The sequence below is a fragment of the Centruroides vittatus genome, unplaced genomic scaffold (assembly GCF_030686945.1).
Source record: "Centruroides vittatus isolate TY-2023 unplaced genomic scaffold, ASM3068694v2 contig_1207, whole genome shotgun sequence".
NCBI lineage: Eukaryota > Metazoa > Arthropoda > Arachnida > Scorpiones > Buthidae > Centruroides > Centruroides vittatus.
The window spans coordinates 155,966-179,259 of NW_027120771.1; the positions used below are offsets into that span (position 1 = coordinate 155,966).

Genomic DNA, 23,294 nt, shown 5'->3' on the forward strand with positions numbered 1-23,294 from the left:
TTAAAAGTTTGAGAATAATCAACAAGAAATATTTTACATTTCGTCAAAATGTCATTGAAATTTCATCCAACGAAAAACTTCCTTCCAACGAATGTAAAACGAATGCATTTTATATTTATTTCACATTCGGTGAGGAAATTTTTATTGTAATAATTTAACTGGAGTCAGACAGAAACATTCTTTTGTGTCACAAAACACGATCGATTAGCACTGTTCAGAGACAAAAAATAAGTAATGTTTTATTTACAATATCAATTTCTTTAAACGAACATAACACTCTCCCGTGCAATAAAAGTGAAAAACAATTTGTTCATTCGTAAAAAATTCATTTAACGTTAATCTGATGTTCCTTCCACTGCAACGAAAATAAACAAAAAAATTAAAAACTGTACACGTAATCTTTCTATCGGAAATGACGAATTGGTATCACTAGCATCGTGTTTTCAATCAGTCACAAGAAAGTAGTAACAGTACTAAATATGTAAGAACACGGTTTAACTGTTGTGTGTGTGTGTTTCTTTTTTTCCACTGTTTTTGCGGATCGCAGTGAATTAGAAGTTTCGTCGGACGAAATGAGGTTGGTTGTCTTTTTGCAATTCCTATTTCTAGCAGTTAACTCTTGTCAAGAGTTTTGGCGACATTGGGAAAATGTTTCTTGTACGTCATGGACAGACAGCTGCTATAAATCAAAGAACTTTTCCTCCGTCGAAATATTCGATGAATCCTTACGGCTCAATTGTGGCAACCAAACGACCGACCCTCGTTTGATGCGATTCTAGAATGATAGAAATGTAAGAGATAAAATTTACCGATTGCTATCCGTTGGAGATTGACTTTGGAATATTCACTTTCGGGTATGGAATCGAACGAGTCCAGATATGGTACGAAATGTACCAGCATAAGAGAAACTTCGAGAGCGCCTCGTTTAATAACGTGTCCTCTCTGCGATCTGTCGAAATAGTAAGCGTGAAGACGTCGGAACTTGTAAATTTAACATTCCACAATGTTCCATCACTGACTTCATTGAAAATCGAATACTGTAACTTCACGTTTCCGAGTAGACCTTTCCGAGAATTAATAAATCTTTCCGAACTGTACATCACGGGTGGTAAGTTAAAAGTTTTACCCGAAGATCTATTTTATAATCTTCACAATTTAACAAAACTGGACTTAAGTCACAATAACATTGAATCTATTCATCCTCTTGTCTTTAGAAATCTCGTCCGATTGGAATATTTGTATTTACAATGGAATCAGATAAAAGATTTACCCAGTGACATGTTGAAAGGTCTTTCTAATTTAAGGACATTTTATATATATGGTAATCGTAGATTATCACAAATTCCCTCCGGATTCTTTAAGAAACTGCACAACTTAACTGAAATTTCTGCATGGAATTGTTCCTTTTCTTTACTCGAAGACGATGTATTTTCTGACTTAATTAATTTGAAAACCGTTTATTTAACTTACAACCAAATTGAATATCTCCCGCCAAATCTTCTGAGAAATAATAAATTGCTGACAGTATTTTTCTGTTCGTATAATAAAATATCGAATCTTCCAACAAGAATTTTTAATGGACTTTCTGAACTGCAATTGTTGAACTTGAAAGGTAACCGGTTAGAAAATTTTCCCGAAGATATTTTTCAGAATTTGTCGTCATTGCAAAATCTCGATTTGTCAAAAAATCGCCTCACATTTTTACACGAAAACATCTTCCTCCCTTTGACTAATTTAACGTATCTCAGTCTATCTTACAACAATTTAACTAAACTTACTGATAAGCGTCCTTTTGGCAGCAGCAAGCATCTGCGTGTTCTCGGTTTAAATTACGCAGGTTTGACAGAATGGCCAGTGATAAATTGGACAGAATACGACTGGATTTACGTCGATTTCTCAAATAATCATTTTGAATCCGTCAACTTGCCAATTTACACTCCAAATCGCGTGCAAATTAATCTGTCTAATTGTAAAATCAGAACAATTTACATAGATGAGTGGAAATATGGATTTCAAATGCCGACTTATGATTTAAGTAATAATGAAATCACTTGTGACTTTAAACTCCAGCAATTTCTTTTTGCTCTTAAATCAAATATAGAAGTAGCGAAAGAAATGTTTCCAGGCATAGAGAATACGAAATGTTACGGAGAAGAAAAAAGTTTGCTGGATAATACATCGTTCGTAGTCGTAGGAAATTATTGCCCGATGAAGTGCGAATGTTCTGCCGAAGAAAATCACGTGATGGTCAATTGTTCCGGAAAGAAAATCGACAGAATTCCCCATGTTCTCGTCCCTAATGCCACGATTGTCGATTTGCGTAATAATTATATAAAAGATTTGTCAACTGTCGATTCTGTGACGTGGTTAAACGTCACCCATTTACTTCTCAGTAACAACTTAATAAGTAACATTTCGGATTATGTTCTTTTGCCAAACCTGAAATACGTCATGTTGGACGGAAACCGGTTAACCCAATTACCTTCCGGATTAATGAATCTGATCGACGTTTCTCCGGAATTTAAGATTTATTTGTCAAGAAATACTTTGAATTGTCATTGCCATTCGCAATTTACTAAGAACTGGTTGCTTAGAAACAGGCGGAAGATTTCAGATTTCACTCGTGTTTTCTGCACGAGAAATTCCTCTTCCGTGTCTTTTACCGAAATTGTTTCTAATGATCGATGTAAACAAGTTCGAGAAGTTAATTTTGCGTCATCAGTAAATGTTTCCTGTATAAAATGCGTGTCTCCCGACGAAGTTAGTTCTGTTTTCGGATGGAAAATCGCAGTTGCTCTTCTTACTTCGGTAATGTTATTCAGTTGGATTGTGTTTGCTTACTTTCTTTATTGTGGCAGGAAAGGAAACGTCGAGAAAGTGCCAAAGCCTAAAGAAGAAGAAGTGATTTATTACAATGTTTGCAATTGACGGATTCTATAATTACGACAATTCAAATGTATCTACTTTTATCAATTTAATCAGGACTTGCCAACAAATTGTTATTATTTTGCATTTGTTTCTATAGAAATTACTTTTGTTTATTTCAAATATGCTGTAACAAATGTTACTTTTATATGCTTTTGTGGTGAATTCTGATTAAGTATTATAAAATGTGTAATAATTAGATAATAAAGCTATAATTGAATCGCAATGTCAATACTGAAATTCGACAATAAAACAATACTTTGTATACAGAAAGTAGAGAAATGAAAGTAACAATTTATAATTCAGAAAAATCATTATTAAAATTAGTATTCTCTGTAACAAATCGTTGATATTTCGGAAACAATTTATATTTTTCTATGGAGAATCTCCGGCAATTCGTTTCGAGGTTTGTTGCATTCCTCGGTAATTTAACTTTCTTATAAGCTGTTTACGTTATTCAATACTTTGAACAAACAAAGGAAGGAAAACTGCATTGACTTTACATTACAATGTAAATATATTTAACAGCGCAAGATATTTTTATAAGTAATTTTAGTGGATTTTCTAAAGGAAATTACATGGAAATTTTTAATTCGCCGGTGTTTATTATACAACTAGCTATTACCCGCCACTTCGCTCGCGCGGATTTTTAAAGCAAACACCATTTATATTTAGTATTTCAGTAATTGTTATATAACACCTGCCGCTGAGAATGAGAAGAATTGCCGAGAATCGGACGAACTGTTTTCAATTTGAACCTTTTTCTGGAACGTTTACAATCGTTTCATAATCGAACCAATATGCAATAACAAAGTCGAATTTAAAACGGTTCGAACATTTGGTTAAAACATTGAAATATATAAAAATACTTATAACAATGTCTGAAATGTTATCAATTTAATACACCTAAGTGCTCGATGAAAACTACACGTAATTAAAAACAAAAAATCGCATTCAAAATTGTACAGTAGAAGCCGTTCTTTAGGTTAAGACTTAATCCTTTCTCTCTCTCTCCCGCGGGGGGAATTTCGAAAAATCTCTTCTTAGTGTGCGTTTTCATGGTATACCCTAATACCCCGTTTGCACCGAGCATTTCAGTCTAGATTGTGACCGAGGTCGGCGACTATGCCTCGGTGCCACCTCCCTCGACCGTTTCAATCTCGACCGAAACGAGGTTCAATCGCGATCGACTCGAGAGAGTTCTCGAAATTAGATCCAGTCATAAGAGAGATCCCACAATCCCACGCGCGCGAGAAAATACAAGATGGCTGCGGAACACGTGTTGGACTATCGACAGAGAAATAAAAAAGATGCTGTATTTGGAGAGACAATGACATTTGTCTATTATTAGATATATGGCTAGAAAAAGTACTGTATTTATTTCTAACCAAATCTTCCATTTTGTTTGTTGGTGTTCGTGACTTACCGCGTAGTTATGTCAGTTTTATCATCGCGTGTAATAGCCCGGTTCTTTTCGAGCGGACTGCCTGCGCGAACAATACGACGTTCGACTGGCGACAGTCATAATCCAAATTGTAGGTAAATCGAGATCGAAGTGAGTCGTGGATTGTGTGCGAACGTAGTATAACTGTGTACTAAATTTTACCTGTTTAGAGGTTTGCTGTGGGCGGTGATGAATCAATTACTCAGTCGGGACAAGTAATTTTATATACTGTATTTTGATGTTTGGAAATTCTGTTAGTTTTTGATGGCAAATGCTTTAGTTACATTCCGACTTCACCTTTGTTTCCCCACGCAATTAGTGTTTAGTTACTTTCATATTGACTTTTTCGTTTAGATAAAATATCCCAATCACAGAGACTTGAGGAAAATACAAGAGTGGAAATGAAAAAGAAAATAGATGCTACCAGTCAAAACAAATACACGCTGTAGATAGATACTTGACAAAAGATGACATTTTTAGAAGTTAACCAATAAAAAAAATTACTAGACTCGATCGATGTGAATTTAGAAATTCAAGAAGCACATATTGATGTGGACAATTGCCAACCGGTACCCGATAGAGCTAACAATCTGAATATAAAAAATAACGACAGAAAAGCCTATTTTAATAAACAAATATATTTTAATCTCTAGCAACGAGTAATAAGAGCCCGAATGAAAAGATCACGGAACAAAGTCTAACAAAAAATGAGAAATTGACAGTTGGGATCTTCGTAGTAGACGAAAAATCACAGGCAATCTGGCCCGAAAGTATTAAACAACACATAGAGACTTTCTAGTGCAGATTAATCCGCCTAAAACTATTTCACATTTCTTTTGAAAAACAGATACAAAACGTTTGTCAAAAGTTCATTGAAATAAGAGCTTTCAAATAAACTGTTACGTTAGTGGACGTTATACTCAGTTGCAATTAGGGAATTCGATCCAGGCACTTATTTCTAATCCCGGGATCCCGGGATTATTTTGGTATTCAGGGTTAATAAAAATAAGGAAATCTTACAGAAATCAGCTCTTTAATCAACAAATCAAAATTTAGACGAAAATCAATGTAGGGGAGAGCGGGGCTAAAAGTTCCCGGGGTAAGTTGTTCCGATTGAAATAGCTCCACAAGGATAAAATATATATATAATTAGTAAACATGTCATGAAATCGAACGTTTCTGCGCACCGACGGCAGCTATCTTAATCAGGCCAGTGACGTCCGGTACATTGGAAAGAGAGCCTGTACGTCGCTGATCCACATAAGTAAATATTTTCGTGTTTGATATTTTTGGTATATCTGGCGAATTTAAATAATTAGCGATTAGTTGTTCGGTATTTTTATTCAAAAATATATCGAGTATCTTGATATACTACGCTAAAACCGTATATGTCTCGTAACCTAATCTAGTAGTTGCTGTTTTGAACCCATGTGCTATCGGGGCTAGATGTTCCCTTCTTTGGGGGCATGTTGTGGCCTTGGAACAACTTGCCCCAGTTCATCTGTACCGGTAATGCAGTAAAAATAATGTTTTTTTTTTTTCCTTTTGCAGTATGCGGACTTATATTCGAAAAACAACACGGGATTCTGTATCTCGGGAGTTGATGCAAAGAGCTGCAGATGCTGTTATTAAAGATGGTTAAAAAATAAAAACTGTTGCCAGAGAATTAGATATTTGTCATATGACGTTATATAGATTTGTAAAGAAGTTGAAATCTGGAGTAGAAAACGCTGCGATTGGCTACAAAAAAGTAAGATTGGTCTTTATTGAAGAACAGGAAAACAAGTTAGCAGAGTATTTGTTAAATGTAAGCTTTACTGACGAAAGACAAATCTTGGATCAGCCAGGGTCATCGGGAGTTGTAAATTTGCTTGCAACTTCTGGTGTTATACAAGAACTTGGAAAGGATGTTCCTTTCTCCCCTTTTCTTTAAGTAAAAGTTATAAATGTTGAAACGTAAAAATGTTTTCTTTATAATAAATTTAAGAAAAACAACTAATTATTGATAAGATATTATTGATTAGTCTTTAAATACATACTTAGTTAAATAAATTATTGTTTTTTTACATATTACACCTTCCATAGATCTTGTAACAACTTGCCCCACCCTGTTAACAACTAGCCCCGAACCGGGGTAAGTTGTTACTTTCCGACTTTAGGTATTGTATTATTAATTATAAAAAAAACTTACAAAAAATCAACCCCAAAAACTGTATTTATAGCAAAGTTAGATATATTACTAAATTTTAATCTTTTAATACTTATGCTAGAATTATGTTTCCTTAACAAAATATAAGGTTGATTAAAAAACGGAACTTGTAGCCCCGCTCTCCCCTAATTAAAATTTTTTATGTTTTATTACATCCTTGATGTTCCGGTCATTCGTCAAATCCGGGCAATTTTCTCTTTCTTCGAGGTCTAATCCTGATTCGAGATCTTCGTCATCATCATCCGAGTCTGCATCGTGGACTCATTTTCTGAAGCATCCGGTATACAGGGTACACTTTATAAAAAATTGCGATTTATTGCCACGAGCAAAACAAAGTCGGTGCTCCGCATTGACAAGTTTTCCGACTTTGAGCGTGACGTTTGGACGTCGGTTACGATTGCAACGATTTCTCTGTCCAGTGAAATATCGAATTGAGAAAGGCGCTCTTTTAAAACGTCAACACATGTCTCCGCCTTCAAAGATTTATCTTTGAAGGCAGAGACATGTGGCTAAGGCTATCATTTTAAACAACAATTCAACGTCATCTAAGGCTGTCATTTTAAACAACAATTTCAGTTTTAACAAAAAAGTCTTCGAGTGAGCTATGTTTAGGCTTCAACGGCGGTGGTTCTTCGCCATCGCCACTTTGGCTACTTGATGAGCACAGCCGTACAGTGATAACTTTTATGCCACGTTTGGTTGAAAGATGAGTGTGTAGTTCTTTGGTTGACTTTCCTAAGGTTTTTAATATAGCCGGGCAGTATTTACACTGCTGTTTCGCTATCTTTAGCAAAAAATGGCTCCACACCGACGTTGCATCTCCGTCTTTTCTATGTTTGACGAAAAAACTTTCTTTAGATAGAGGCATAATTCATTGTAGTCTGTCATAAATACCTTTAAAGAGAAAAAAAACTAGATTAGTGCAATAAATTCGAGTACCTTCTAATTAAAAATTAACTTAAAAAAATAAAAGATGTTACTCACATAATAAAAAGCGCAGTTTTTCACGAACGACCTCTCAGTCTGCTGGTGCAAACGCTATTAAACGCTGGCAAAACAAGATGGCTGACACATTGACAGGTAAAACACACTGAGCAATGTTCTCGACTGCGCCAGAAAATCGACTGGTGGAATAAAACTTGTATTTTATATTAAAATGATAGGCAAGCAATTCTGTTCGGAGGACTGGAACTGAACGTTCTCCAGCGGATGACGTTAATAGCGCAATCGTCGACTTTTTTTCCCAAACTACGGCGCCCACCCATCTCTTTGCATTTATTTATACAATCGGGAGTGATCCCTCGAGAAACCACCCTTCGTATCCTTGGGATCCATTTCACACGGGCCTTCGAGTGGACTACTCGCAGGATCTTCCTTCGCGCCGAGCTAGCCTGGGCGGGAAGGATTCTCAATTCTTTGCATCCGGGCGACTGAGGATACTCGACCACGTCCTCACTCACCTCTCCAAAGGGACTTTTAGTATTTAACAATTCGAGTATATTGCTTGAAAGAAATAATGACTTTCTATTCATTATTTGGTTTGGGAACGATACATTACACGGAATTTTCAGCGCTATTTTTCTAATTTAAAAAGGGACAGATCGCGTGTGGTTACACTTTCCTTTTCTAAATAAAACTTCGTATTTTAAGCCAACAAAAACAAACATCCACGTCTTAAGTAGATTTAGATTCTGCCATCGGCAATTTACTGCATAAAATCAAGAGGAAGCAATCGTCGGAATTCTTCTGTTATGGCTATTTTTTTAAATTTAATCTATTATTCGTTATATAACGAATAATAAATTTTAAAATATATTTTTAATAATGTTTTTTCCTACAAAAAATTCGCTAAGGAATTATTTTAAATTATCATTTGGCTACTTATTGGCGATATTTTCGTTTTACCACAGGAAATTTCGCTTACGGTTTTGGCGCCAAATAACAAAAGCTCCGGAAGCGCCATATTTAAAATACGTACGGTGGGTCGTCCGAGCAGGAAACAGAATGCCTGTCAGGGATTATTCTACCGATAAAGGTGATATTTTTTAAAGAAACTTTAGATAAGTTGTCGATCTATTTATATATCGACACGTTTAAGAGATTTATGTTTAATGTTTTATAAAAAAAATGCCTATCTTTGTTGCTTAGCTATTACTAATGGGGATGGAAGCCAATAATGAAGTGTTATATGCCTTTTGAGTGATGACAATTGATAATTACAAGTAAACGTTACAAAAAACGTTAAAATTAATATATCATATGAGAGAAATTAATGTTTAAGCTTGACTGAAAGAGATTGATTTAATCGTATCTAATGGCACGTGAAGTAAATATACATGATGAAATAATACTTATTAAAACACGTGATCGGACTCTTACATACTCAGACAAATATATACATTAAATCTGCCAGAAAGGTATTTTCGATACAATGTAATATAAAAACTTGAAAGTATTTTGTATTGATAAGGGGGTTTCAATGTTATATTCTATATATATATAATTATATATTATTTTGGATATAACATTGTATTATGATTGATATATTATGTGTATATATATATATATATATATATACATACATACATACATACATAATATATTCTTATAATATACATATAGTAGTAAAATGTGCCTAGTAAAAATCATAACAATTTGGACCAGTGAAACTTTTTCTTAGGTGTTTTCCTTTGATAACCTTGGCGCTTTGAGTGAAGTGTAGGAAATGATAATGACAATCTTGCCAGTACTGCCTTGAAGCGTTGAGCTTATTTTTAGCAAAGAAGAATGCCTAAGAAAAATATTTGACTCGTCCAAATTGTCGCCACTTTTACTTGGAGCGGTTCTTTTATGTTTCTGATGTTTTTCTTTGGATTGTCTTATTACGTCGAGACCCGAGACGACGACGTACGATTCGATCGGTGCTTGACTGCCAACCCGATGCTTTTCGTACGCTATTAATAAAATCGTTATGAAATATTTTAATTGTCATAAATTTGAGCTTTGGTCGTTCTGGATAATGTTTCGAATGGAAATTGTTCTTTTTATCTTTACCGGCATAAAATTAAGCTGTAAGGGTGAAATAACTCTGTGGGAAACTCCACAAATTTTGACCTCTTGACCCGGAAGTTACGCCGACACCTCGCCGATAACTAGAAAGACTTAAGTTTAAAATTTGAGCTTTCTAAACCTGGTAGCTTTTTTCTAGGAGTGTCTGCAAAGCCGGGTGACGAATAGAAGAAAACGGGCATTTTTGGCGAGCTTTGCACTTTTCGATTACTTATATTTTGGCAGCTCTTTTATAGAAAAACCTAAAATTTTGCACACCAAATAAGAAAACAAGTGTTTTTTGAGTGAGATATTCAGAATTAGTTTAAGTATTTGGGGATGGATAAGTCGACCCCCAAAAATGGGCAACTCTGATTTCTGTATATACGGTCGGTCGGTGATTGTTTTTCTTCACTAGGCACGGAGTCGTTTCCGTGATTCTCGACAATTATTTAACGTGTTTAACATTTTAGGTTCTGGTGTATGTTGACATTTGATTGGGGCCATTTATAAACATGAAGTATCGACTGCTCCAAAATTCCAAAATGTAGGCCTATAGGGATAAAATCAATACAGCTAATAAAAGCAGAATTTCTATTACCTATCAAAAGAAATTTTAATTGGTGGATTTTTTTTTAACGTAAAAAACTAAGTTTTGGAGGCATCTTTGTTTAAAGCCTAAGCCAAATTACCCCATTGTCACAAGAGGAGAAACATTCTTGAGATATTTTTATGGATGTGCTATAGATTGCACCCTATGGAACTTTGGAACTTTGAGTATGTATTTGAACTTGGGACTGAGACTAGTTTAACGGTACCCTACTTTTGGACCGGAGACAAAAGATAAGAAAGTCGTCATACTTTTTTAATGCTATCGTGCACACGGCACCGTAGTTGCTAGTACCGCCATCTTCGGTAAAGTCTGCAAACCGTGACTTCAGGCTATGGTCGTCTCTCGGAGGGATAGGTTAGGTTTGTTGGACAAGCCAAAAGCGGTGCGTAGTACTAGCCGACTGCAAGCGATGGCGAGGATTGCAGGGGCATGCAAAAGGACTTAACTCGAATTGTGCTCGATCAGTGTGCTCGTGAATCAACGTCTGCCTCTGTTGAAGGTATATATGGCCGACTTGCCGACCTGTCTGTTAAACACGCGATAGGCTTAGCAGCGAGAGCGACGCGACTCCCGATCATCGCGTGATTGCCAGAAAAAAGTACGATAACTTTCTTACTTTTCGTCTCCGATCCAAAAGTAGGGTATCGTTGAACTCGTCTTGGTCCCCGAGTTCAAATATATACTCAAAGTATAGTATCCCCAATTTCATTTTTGAATAATATCTGGTTTTTTTTGTATGTGCAATGTGCTATGAAAATCATCTCTAGAATTGCCAGATGACAGTTTTCTGAAATTTTGTAATATTTTAAGGAATCAAAATGTTTTTAAGGCTTCGTAGACTTTGTTTTTGTAAAATTTAATGGTTGATTTATTAAATTATAACTTGGTTAGAGGAATGGTATAATTTCATGTTTTTGATCATTCAGTTATTGTCAAAGCTGGTTTATAAATTAGATGATTTTTAGATAAAATTGCAGCTCTGAATGAGACATTTGGGTCCTTTTTGACCGTAAATCGTGCCCATTGACATAAGAAAACCAAAGGAACTGACAGTCTACGTCTAATCCTTGGTGAGATATAGCCACCCAAAATTAATCTATCTGAAATTTTGAAGACCATCAAAAATAGTGTAAAATTTAAATGAAAAAGTATCCAGAATTATTTCTCAATGTTAAAAATTAATCATTTTGTATTTTACTAGAGATGGCCAAGAGCTTGTAAAATACAAGAAATGCCATTGGACTGACTACTTCTTGGACACGGTCAGAGTCACGATGCATACTTCATTATATCTATCATGTTTATAAGCTGATTTTGGGGGGTTAAGTATTGCAAAGGGTCTCGTGGCCCATCATGTTCTTTGACTGTTTACCCCTGTGGGCATAATCTACAGCTCTGATAACTACTACATTCAGATCTGCAGTTTTACCAATTGTCACACATCATTTGAATACAATTCAATTAATTCAACAAATATTAAGATTTTAAACTGTATGAAGTTTTCTTTCTGTTCTTTGTACTACATAATGCCAAAACTATAATGAATTCACTTGATAACTTAGTTTGTTAGGATCAGTACAACTAAACTTCATTTAGCACCACCATTTGTTCAGCAAGGATATTGATACTGAAGACCAACAACTGCCAAATTATCGGGCTAGCAAATGGCTATAGTAATATTAATAATTTAAGTTAATTTGGTACTAGAGTTAGGCGTTAGGCGCCATCTCTTGCTAAATTTAATAATTAGAATTTTAATTAAATAATTTAAATAAATTTAGGCTTAACTGGAAGAAAAGAATCGGCCCGAAGCGGGATTCGAACCCGCAACTTCTGCTATCCGTGCAGACACGTTACCAGTTACGCTACCCGGACCTTCGGTCCGATCCTCCCCCTCCAGTTGATATAAGATTACCGTACGACCATCCGGGTCCGGGTAGCGTAACTGGTAACGTGTCTGCACGGATAGCAGAAGTTGCGGGTTCGAATCCCGCTTCGGGCCGATTCTTTTCTTCCAGTTAAGCCTAAATTTATTTAAATTATTTAATTAAAATTCTAATTATTAAATTTAGCAAGAGATGGCGCCTAACGCCTAACTCTAGTACCAAATTAACTTAAATTATTAATATTACTATAGCCATTTGCTACCCCGATAATTCGGCAGTTGTTGGTCTTTATATATAACGGGTTAGTTGTTGTTTATTTAAATTGATACTGAATTGTACATGTTGCTAAACTCAAATACCTTATACAATATAAAGTAATTGGATCTACAAGAAAGCTTAAAGTTTGATTTGAAAGTTCTGCGACGACAATGTCGGTTGCAATGAAGAATTATACATTTAAGAATTCGTGGACAGCAAAGGGTTTTCTGTTTAATATTTACAAGGAAGGACCTTACACACACAAGTATTTGCAGTATAGATAATTCACTTTGCAGGATAAGCAGTTGGAATTTGAAAACTCATAAGAACAATTTATTTTTAAACATGGTTATTATTTCTCTTTGGTTTAATTATTTTAATTTAAATGTCTCTGCTTTACGTTAACTTTAAAGTAGAATTGTAATTTCTAGCAATTATTATGCTGTGATGAGTGTACTAATTCTATGTAATATATTTCTAAGATATTATGTAAAGACAAACTAAATTTCGTTTGCCAATTACAGATGAAATAAAGTCTTTTCTGGAAGAATTCCACACAACAGAAAATGGGAAAAAGGTGTATAAATATGCTCAGCAATTGGTAAGTTTTATTTCCTAATTTTATTAGTTAGTAAATAAATGTTCAAGATTTAAGAAATTTTTTATTAGGTTTTTCTTGCCCCATCTCTACTGATGTTACGTCTATTGTTTTTTTCTCCAGAATGAATTATCTAGGCCTTTAACTAAGCTTGTTTACTGCCTTGATAAATGCATGTAAATTGGTGATGTGTTTTCTGGACATTATGTTTTTGTCGTTTCTTGGTAGCCGGGTTAAAGTAGCCAATGGGGGGCAATGGCGGTGATGGTGATATTCTAGCTACTCTTATCATTGTCTCTGGATTTCGAGGACGAAAACAGTTTTTATTGCACAAACTAAGTGTAAAAAGTCGTCACGAGAATTCTGTGGATAATCAGTAAAGATATGTTGTTACGAATTGAATTGAGTAGCAATTGGCTAGTCTGTGGCCGAAATGTGGAATGTGCCATTGATCTCGTCGTTCGATTTTGTGTTGCTGGGTTGTTTGAACCGTAGCTTAATGTGAGAAATTGGCAACATGCAACATAGTGATCCCATTATAATTCCAATTTTTGACGGTGGTCTGTTTTTTCATTTATGCCAATTCCCAGTGTTCCTACTCTGTGGAAATAGTACAGAGGAGAAAGAGAATTTGCAGCACAGTTGGTGTGACATAGCAGGACACAATTTAATGACACTTCCAGTCTATGATAGGACCAAACCTGCTCTTCATATGTAAACTTGTTTTTTTAATGCTTAACTCTTAAATAAAGTACTTACATTTACTTTTCTTTTTGTTATAAAAGAAAGAATAAATTTCACTGTTTATGTGATGTATTACCAACAAATGAATTTCACCATAAAAACAAACCATCTTATTATGCTAACTTGTTTACAGAAAGATTTAAGTCATTTAATATTTAAACCAAGAGGGACAGTGTGGCCAATTGGTTTCTTTTGGCTGTACCGTTTAACAGTGACGTAGTGAACATAACTGGCACCCGGGCATGACACTTTATTGGCACCCCCTTCCCCCTCTAGAAATGCATATAGTTTGTCTTGGGAGATTATTTGGGCGCCCCTCTGCAAGTGGCGCCAGTGCATGATACCCCCTTGCACCCCCCTTGCTACGCTACTGCCGTTTAATACAAAATAATATTTAGTTATTAATGGCAGTCTTGGAGTGTAAATATACTGTCAACAATTCTTTTAAACATTGTCAAACTTTTATTTCTTTTAACATAATACTTACTTTATCCCAAAGATAATTCCATGCCTATAATTTTATCCAGAATCTTTAGTTTCAGAACAGTTGACTTTGTACATACAAAATAAATTAAACAAATACTAACTTTTAGTATGAAGGTGAATTTTCTGGATCTGTTTTCTTCAGTACTATTGATGCAAATAAATAATGTCTTATCTTATATCAATCATTGGATGATTGAATATAGCAAGTGAGGAAAATCTTAGGAAACACCAGATTCAACAATACATCAGTAAAGTCTAATCTTGTAATTGTAAGGTATATGCACAACTATTCAGATAAATTTCATATATTTAGTATAATTAACTTCACTTGAACTAAAGAATATTTGCACATGGATTACAGTTTAAAGTTGGAGCTATTCGTTATATTCTTCAGTGTACAGATTCGTTCGTCTTAGCCGACCGGTGGTCCAGTGGATAAAACCATTGAACACTGGTAGTCAGTTGTAGGTTTGTGTCTAGTCAATGGATTGACCATGTGCAGATTTTCTTCACATCTGTAACACTAAATAGGGGTCAGTTTCCCCATAGAAAGTCCTCTTGGGAGGATTGTATCTGCAATATGAAGTGGGCAAATACAAACTTATTTTTTTAACATGTTACCTTAAAGATTACAGTACTTTTAATTCTAGAATGATGTTAGTTTTAATTTCAAATTACAATACTGTTATAGAAAAAAATTGCACACAGAGAAGAGGTGGCATTTCAAGTGGATCTGAATGATTTGATGGAAAGTCATCCGGAGATGACCGATGCCGTCTTGGAGAATTCCCAGCGATACGCAAAGCTGTTCGCCGACTGCATTTACGACATCCTACCGGATTATAAAGAAAAGGAGGTACGTACGTACATTTTATATTAAATTTATAGAATATCAGTTTAAAGAGTAAAGTATATGGATATATTACTTCTCATCTAATTATGCAAGAATGTTGTTATACTAATGGGTTAAATAGTAATTATTCCAGTCTTCACTATTCTGGAGGCTGTCAATAAAGCATTATTTGCCAGATTACTCGTTAAAATTATGTTTTGTAATTAAATATTTGTTAGATTTAACATTATTTCTGATCACAATGCCACACTAATAGCTTTATGGCATTCCTGAAAACAATTTCTGTTAAAATTAGTGATTGTAGGCATCAATATACAAAGTGGAATTTGAACTGGTGATCTGGCAAAAATACAAATGACATTTTAGCATATTTTGCCAGTACAGATAGACATTGACTTATGACCTGTGCATCTTATGACTTACAGTTACAGTCTTGACTTTAAGATCAAGACTGTAACTGCTGACTGATACATGTGGCAACTTCTAATCTTGTACTTCAAGCTATGTCCAGCTGGGCATACAATAGTTTCCAATAATGATTGATGTTTATGCTTGTAAGAACTAAAATAAAATTTTATACAAAAGTTATGATGTTAGTATATGTGCCAACAGTTCAGCTTTCCCTTCTCTGTTTGCCCTGTAGCCCACCTAATTTTTATTAAATATATGTCCTTAGCACTTTCAAGTGTTTTTAATAATTTTCATGACTATACTTTCTTATAACATTCCTTGCTTTTAAGTGAGAATAAGTTCCCATCATACTTACTGTATTTTTGCGGAATGATCGGTATGCTAGTCTAACCGGGGGGAGACCGTGAAATCAGATCTGTCCGTATGGTAAAAAGTGGCATGCCAGTTTAAGTGAGGTTATACATCCCTTTCTAGAGGGTGCATTTAAAAAAAAAAGCAGTTACATTATATAAAAATGAAAGAGTTTTTATTCTACGAGGGTAGTCCCGGAAGTACCCAACCTAACAAAGAAGACACAAAAATTTGGTAAAACATATCTTTATTTTTCAACATAGTCTCCTTTTAGCTTGATACACTTTTCCCGGCGATGTTCAATAGCTTCGATACCCTGTTTATAGTGAGAACCGTCGAGCTTCTCAAAATAGCCATCAACCGTAGACTCCACCTCTTTATTGTTGGCAAATCTTTTACCACCGAGTTATTTTTTCAAGTTTGGAAAGAGAAAATAATCTGAGAGGGCTAAATTTGAACCTTAACTCATTGATTTTGGCCATCGAAATAATAGATGTGTGAACTGGTGTGTTGTCTTGATGAAACAACACTTTCTTTTTCACCAAATGCGGCCATTTTTTCTTGATTTTATCACTCAAGCGCTGCAATAAGTTCACGTGATGCTTGTCATTGTTTTTCCTTTTTGAAGATAATCAATGAAAATTATCCCACGCGCATCCCAAAAAACTGATGCCATGATCATGCCAGCAGATGGAACTGCCTTCGCCCTCTTCAGAGTCAATTCTTCCCTTTCAGTCCATTGTTTCGACTGTTGTTTTGTCTTGGGTGTAAAGTGACGGACCCGTGTTTCGTCCACGGTTATGAATCGACGCAAAAACTCGGCTTTATTGCTGCGAAACATCAAACACTCGATTGAAACATCCTCGCGATGCTATTTTTGTTCCATTTTGAGCAAACACTGCACCCATCGTACTCACAGCTTTCTCATGTCCAAATTTTCAGTCAAAATACGATGTACAGCACTTTTTGAAGTGCCTGTCATGTCTGCTAGCTCTGGCAATTTGAGTCGACGGTCATCCAGTATCTTTTTATGGATTTTTTTTCACCATTTCTGGCATGGTCACTTCATTTGGTCAACCACTGCGATGTTCGTCTTGGCAGCTCGTACGACCTCGTTTAAATTCTGCCACCCAATATTTTATTGTTGTAAATGAGGGAGCAGACTCCCCAGAGTAGAATCTAGCTCAGCTTTAATATTGCTTGGACTGAGACCTTTCAAACGAAAGTATTGTATCACATAACGATGACCAATTTTTTTCACATTTACAAATTCACTGGGATCTTTCACCATTGATCGCTGTCAAACAAATATTAAACAACATAGCATCTTCAAACTTCAAACTTAAGCTTTATAAGATTGGTACTTTCGACCACAGTAATTTTTTCAAACAACTACTGCCATCTATATGTCATACTTCTGGGACAATCCTCGTAAAACTGTGAAACTGTCATCATTCGTCAAAAACTGATTGTGTGTTTAATTTCCTCATTTTGTCTTCTTTCTAATGATTTAAAATACTCTTGAAATTCTGAAAGTGCTTTTTTTTTAATGTGTATTTTATTGTTATTTGATTCGTAAATGCAAAAATAAACATATTAAATTTAAGAAACTGACTGTAAATTATCTCAGATTATGCTATTAACATCTTTTTTGTGTGAAATGTGAGAAGGTGTTATTTTTAATGTTGGAGTAGATGGTCAGTGTAGCCCACACTGTCTAACTACTACTTTGTCTTGGGTGTGAAGTGCCCAGGTGATAAGTTGTTAATTATTTTATTCTCTTGTAAACGAAAACTCTCTTCCTGACTTTAAGTCGGTCAAATTACAACGTTATTATTTTATTCTACTGGGAAGAATGTTTTCTTCAACTAGTTAATTAGCAACTAGTGTTGTTACATCTGATTAATTTTATATTTTAGTCACAGTTTAAGTGGCATGTCAGTCTCCCTTGTTTTTATATGGCATGCCAATCATTCTGCAAAAATACAGTAAAAACTACACTATCATCTGGTCGGTGGTGTAAATAGAGATTTTAACCCATATGGGAGCCGATTAAGATGTTTCTGCACGAGTTGGTTTTTCACCCAAGCCATTCAAATTCTGCGGTCTTGTGATTCCACCAAAAAGACATGTTAAAAATTTACGCAATAAAATTGGCAAGTGTAAAATAAGAAACAGATATTTAGAGACATGCTATTAGAATGACATAAAATGTGAAGGCTGACCGGTGACCAAATTCGTTTATGACAGATTTCTCAGAACTAATTACGGTCGTAAGTCGACGACTAACTGTTTATATTTGGGTATGTGGCACAATTGTAGATGTCGAGCTACATTTTAATTAAAATGTTGTTTGGAGTCTATAATAAAACATCATGCCACTAATGGAGTATTCTTATTAATATCAGGTGCAAGAAGAATTAATATAAATATGTAACAAGACAAACAAAATCTTTTCTCTCTTAATGTAAAAATTGTCTTTGTGCCTACACTTATGCTACACACTTTGTTTTTAGATTAATATTACATGACTTCAAGGTTAACATTGCATAACATGACAACAATTTGTGTTAATGATGTTTATAAAACCAAGTAACTTTACTGAAAATTGGTGTTTTGCATGTTTAATTTCATTACATTGTTGGACAAGCAATTATTGAAATTCTTGGAACATCTTTATAATTGCTAAAAATTAATGCATATTTTTAAAAAATATTCCAGATAGAAGCAAAAGACTCTCTGGATGTTTACATCGAACACAGGTTATTGATGGAACAAAGATATCATCAGCCGGGAGAGAATAGAGATCCTCAAAATAGATATCCTCCAGAATTAATTCGAAGATAGTAAGTTTATGTTTTGATATTTACTTGTAAGGTACTGTAACTGTTTTTCTACTTTTTCTACTCTGTTGTTTTTAAGAGTACCTTTTTCTTTCTGCCTGTTGTGGGTTTGGCCAGGCCTGCAATGGAATGACTAGGCGATGATTCAACATCTCCAGGATAGACTACCCCAAAACACTTATGGGGTTTTTTGAGTGCCTGGATTGATTCCGGGTTTCTCGGAGCAGTTTGACTCTGTGAAAATTATTTGTGGCATAGTTCAAATTTCTATCAGAAGATATATAAATAGAGCCAGATTAACTATTGGGCTTAAGCTTTTATTCTGGCATAGTATATACAGTATAATTGGCCAAGTGCCACGCAAGTGTGGACGTGCAGTCGTTCCTGGACAGCATGGTTAGTAACCCATATGGTTGCTTCCAAACCAAATAATTTGAAATATAAAGATTAAAGGGAGGTCTAAGTAGCATATTGGCACTGCATCTACACACTAAGAAGTTGCAGGTTTGACTTCCACTCCAGATTTATCTTATCTTCCAAAATAATCTAAACATTACATTGTTTCTATAAACTTGTCTTAATTTGCACACATTATGCGACTGTTTGCATAAATTACAATTATGAGAGATACATTGAAGTATTTTTAACTTGCAATTATATTAAAATTTCTATCTTTCACATCCAAACAAAGACGACAGATTTATTTTTCCAATTTCTTTAAACACGCGGTTCTCTGTTGTTTTTGAGATGGAGACGAGAAATTCTGTAGTACTTTCGGACTGCCTGGCCCATCCTCGGATACCAGTGACGTCTCAATCGCCAAAAATAGCAGTTAACTTTAAGTTCAAAACAGTAATTATAAACAATTTCAGAGTAAGACTTCACTACATTTTATATATCTTGTAACACATGGTCTTCTTTATGATAACTGCCTTTATTCACACATATGCCCTTTCTATTTCAGTGAAGTTTATTTTAAAGCTCCGGCACAGCAGAAATATGTTTCCGTTCGACAGGTGAAGGCGCAACACATCGGAAAGTTAATAACGGTAAAGGGAATAATAACCCGATGCACCGAAGTCAAACCCATGATCGTCGTGGCCACTTACACTTGCGATCAGTGTGGTTCGGAGACCTATCAACCGGTGAGCGTCTTTGTTTCTTTGGATTTAATCAGTATTAATTGTAACTTCGAGTCTTGCTCGCATATTTCTTCTTAGACAATGGGTCCGGTATTTATGCCGTTGATAATGTGCAACAGCAACGACTGTAGAGTGAATAAGTCGGGAGGTAGACTCTATCTACAGACGCGAGGTTCAAAGTTTATGAAATTTCAAGAATTAAGAATACAAGAGCACGTAAGTTCAAGAAATTACGTAGAATTAAAACTGTATTTGAGTCGGGATGACCAAAAGTTAAGTTTGCGTGATGTTCTCGTTAATCTAGAGCGATCAAGTTCCCGTCGGAAACATACCTCGTTCGATGACCGTGTATGCCAGAGGAGAATTGACGAGACAGGCCGTACCGGGCGACCACGTAGTGGTAACCGGAATCTTTTTACCGCTGTCCAAAACGGGATTCAGTCAAATAACTCAAGGGTTATTGGCCGACACATTCTTAGATGCTCACGTAAGCAAAAGAATCTTTTTCGAAGTTTCTAAAAGTGATTCTATATTTTAAATTTGTATAATCCGATAATTAGAGGATAGTGAAAGTTAACAAAGCGGAAGACGAAGAACAAGAATTGACAGAACTGACCCAGGAGGAAATCAAGGAATTAGATGGTTTGTATTTTACAATTGTTCTAATTAACATTATGTAAAAGTGATTTCTCATATGTCAAAATATCTCGTAGAGTCAGATTTTTACGACAAACTTGCCTGCAGCATTGCGCCAGAAATCTACGGTCACGAAGATGTCAAAAAGGCACTGTTGCTGCTGTTGGTGGGTGGAGTGGATTGCAATCCGAACGGAATGAAAATAAGAGGTAATGTATAAGAAACGACAAAATTCCATTTGAAATCTTGGAGGTGTTTTGGACTTTCGTTCTAAAGTCAAACGTCTTTGAACTTTCAAAAGGCATGACTGACCATCTCTATGTACGGTACATAGGCCTGGTATAATTAATTGGTCAAATGGTAACAGATGATACATTTCGATAAAATTTCCATGCAAATATTGTGTTTACCTGATTGAAAGCGGGCCTTTCAATCAATGAAAAACGAAAGAACACATTAATTTTGAAAAGAAAGCTTCAAGGTTTAATTTTAACTCCACATCCACAAAACACCCACATTGATTTAATTCAATTTATATTCAAAGATCGGAAAGAGTAATAGCATGCATGCGTAAAAAACATCCCAACACGAGCATAATGTTCCATCTTATCTTCCAATTCCACGATTCCAAATATGGAATAGAATTAGTTTTGGTTTTTTGTTCCATTCACTGGTATTTGAAACTTCTTACGAGCTGTGCCCGAAGAAGACCCAGACGTGGTTGAAAACGTTAGTGGTCGTAGAAACAACTATCACTGGATTATGAAGGTTTTTCGTGGAGGGAAGAAGTATAATTCATCCAGTATACGGTAAGAAGTATGATTGTTAAAAATAAAAAAAATACCTTCGATACTATAAAATAGTATTTTTTTAGATACTTTCTAGAATATAGTGTCAAGTTTGTCACCTTTTAGCTATTTTGTCAAATATATTTACCAACGAAACCATACCTTTCAAACTTAGCCAAAGCTGGAAAAGTTTATATTGTTTTAAGGTGCTGTTTCATAAACATCACTTCGTTTGCCTTATTTTGACACCTCAATTCTTTTTCTCTTGGCTGTAGTTAGTTTATATTGTCCTATTTCAGTACAGAAGCGTACTGTTGTTTAGTAGTAGTGCTGCTGCTAAAAAACAACAAAGTTAAATATGTGAAGAGGAAAATCAGAAAGTTAAATGACATTTAAACATTATTTAAACAAATCTAAAAATATTCCTTTTAACATTTCAGGAAATATTAATATATGTCTTATGGGTGATCCCGGCGTGGCCAAATCTCAGTTACTTTCTTACATAGACCGTCTGGCTCAGCGCAGTAAGTAATCTTTATTTTCGTTTGATTCAAATACGTTATCTCGCAACTTCTCCGATCTTTTCTCGACCAGGTCAGTACACTACCGGTCGGGGATCTTCCGGCGTCGGTCTGACCGCGGCCGTGATGAAGGATCCCATCACGGGAGAAATGACCCTGGAGGGCGGCGCCCTGGTGCTGGCCGATCGGGGAGTGTGCTGCATCGACGAATTCGACAAGATGATGGATGCGGATCGGACGGCCATACACGAGGTGATGGAACAGCAGACGATATCCATCGCCAAGGTAAGGAAAAATGCGATATTTTCGTGTGGTCTCGGTGTTGCTAGTTCTAAATAAGTTATTTTAGGCGGGCATATTGACCACGTTGAATGCCAGGGTGTCCATACTGGCTGCCGCCAACCCCGCTTACGGGCGCTACAATCCAAAGAAGACCGTCGAACAAAACATACAGTTGCCGGCAGCTCTTCTGTCTAGATTCGATCTCCTTTGGCTAATTCAAGACATTCCGGACAGAGAAAATGACTTAAGGTATTGTTTTAAATAGTTAAAATCAAAGTATTTGACTGAAATTTTACACATTTTGTTTGTATCTTAGATTAGCTCAACATATTACTTACGTACATCAGAATAATGTAGAACCACCTTCCCAATTCAAACCTCTGGACATGAAACTAATGAGGCGTTACATAATTTCGTGCAAGAGGAAATTTCCCGTGATTCCGGAAAAACTAACTAACTATATAGTCGGAGCATACGTCGAAATGCGAAAGGAGGCTCGGAACAACAGGGACACGACGTTCACTTCCGCCAGAACCCTTTTGGCCATTTTACGTCTGTCGACCGCATTGGTAAGTCGACTTACGAGTAGTTGCGCTTACAAAATTTCAACTCGAAGATAATTTTTACTTAATACTTAGGCACGATTGAGGCTGTCGGACATTGTGGAAAAAGACGACGTTAACGAAGCCATGCGATTAATGGAAATGTCAAAATGCTCGCTGTTACAACAGCAGAAATCGACGGGAAGGTAACGTATTTTAACGGAGTATTTAATTCCGTCGCGGTTCCTTTTAATATGCATGTATCACTTTTTTAGAGTTCAGACCGTCACCGACCAAATATTTGCCGCAATTCGAGATCTCATGGTGGAGCTAGGGGGAAGAAGCGTCAAGATGTCCGACGCCATCGAACGTTGCACATCTAAGGGTTTTAAACCCAACCAGATAGATCAGGCAATCGACGAGTACGAAGAATTGAACGTCTGGCAGGTTAACCAGACACGAACAAGTATTACATTTGTGTAGTTAGAAATGTTATAATTTTTGTCATTTGTTTCCCAAGATATAATTTACTATAATAAAGCATTACAAGTGTGTATGGGAGTAAAAATTGATTCATACTACACTGCCATAAACACCATGAAAACCTTTTAGTGTAGCAAGGAAATTGAATTTCGGTTGCCCGAAAACATTTGTATTAATTAAACAAATATGATTTATTTTCTTGCTTATAAAAGATTTTCACGAAGGCCTTGC

At 35.6% G+C, this 23,294-nt stretch overlaps 3 protein-coding genes across 3 annotated transcripts in view; 2 read left to right on the forward strand and 1 right to left on the reverse strand.

Moving 5' to 3' along the window:
• Positions 1-3,274, forward strand: part of LOC136985147 (uncharacterized) — a 48,028-nt gene extending 44,754 nt beyond the window's left edge. Inside the window, exon 5 of the mRNA XM_067282356.1 lies at positions 797-3,274. Coding sequence (XP_067138457.1) covers positions 797-2,928 — 2,132 coding nt within the window. The 3' untranslated portion in view covers positions 2,929-3,274. The remainder of the gene's footprint in view (positions 1-796) is intronic.
• Positions 1-23,294, reverse strand: part of LOC136985238 (platelet glycoprotein V-like) — a 150,218-nt gene that overhangs the window by 58,774 nt on the left and 68,150 nt on the right. The window lies entirely within an intron of this gene.
• On the forward strand, positions 8,517-23,134 carry Mcm7 (minichromosome maintenance 7). Its single transcript, XM_067282424.1, has 15 exons — positions 8,517-8,613; positions 12,908-12,984; positions 14,903-15,067; positions 18,548-18,672; positions 19,634-19,814; positions 19,890-20,027; positions 20,116-20,298; positions 20,372-20,453; positions 20,525-20,656; positions 21,676-21,759; positions 21,830-22,041; positions 22,106-22,287; positions 22,355-22,607; positions 22,677-22,786; positions 22,856-23,134. The coding sequence occupies exons 1-15, from the start codon at positions 8,583-8,585 to the stop codon at positions 23,061-23,063; spliced, it is 2,163 nt and encodes a 720-aa protein (XP_067138525.1). The 5' UTR covers positions 8,517-8,582; the 3' UTR covers positions 23,064-23,134.

Excerpts from the sequence above, each read along its gene's own strand:
- Mcm7 (XM_067282424.1), top strand. The coding sequence starts at position 8,583 with ATGCCTGTCAGGGATTATTCTACCGATAAAG. Across the intron at positions 15,068-18,547 it reads CGGATTATAAAGAAAAGGAG|ATAGAAGCAAAAGACTCTCT; the intron begins GTACGTACGTAC and ends AAAATATTCCAG. Across the intron at positions 20,028-20,115 it reads AATTAAGAATACAAGAGCAC|AGCGATCAAGTTCCCGTCGG; the intron begins GTAAGTTCAAGA and ends TCGTTAATCTAG.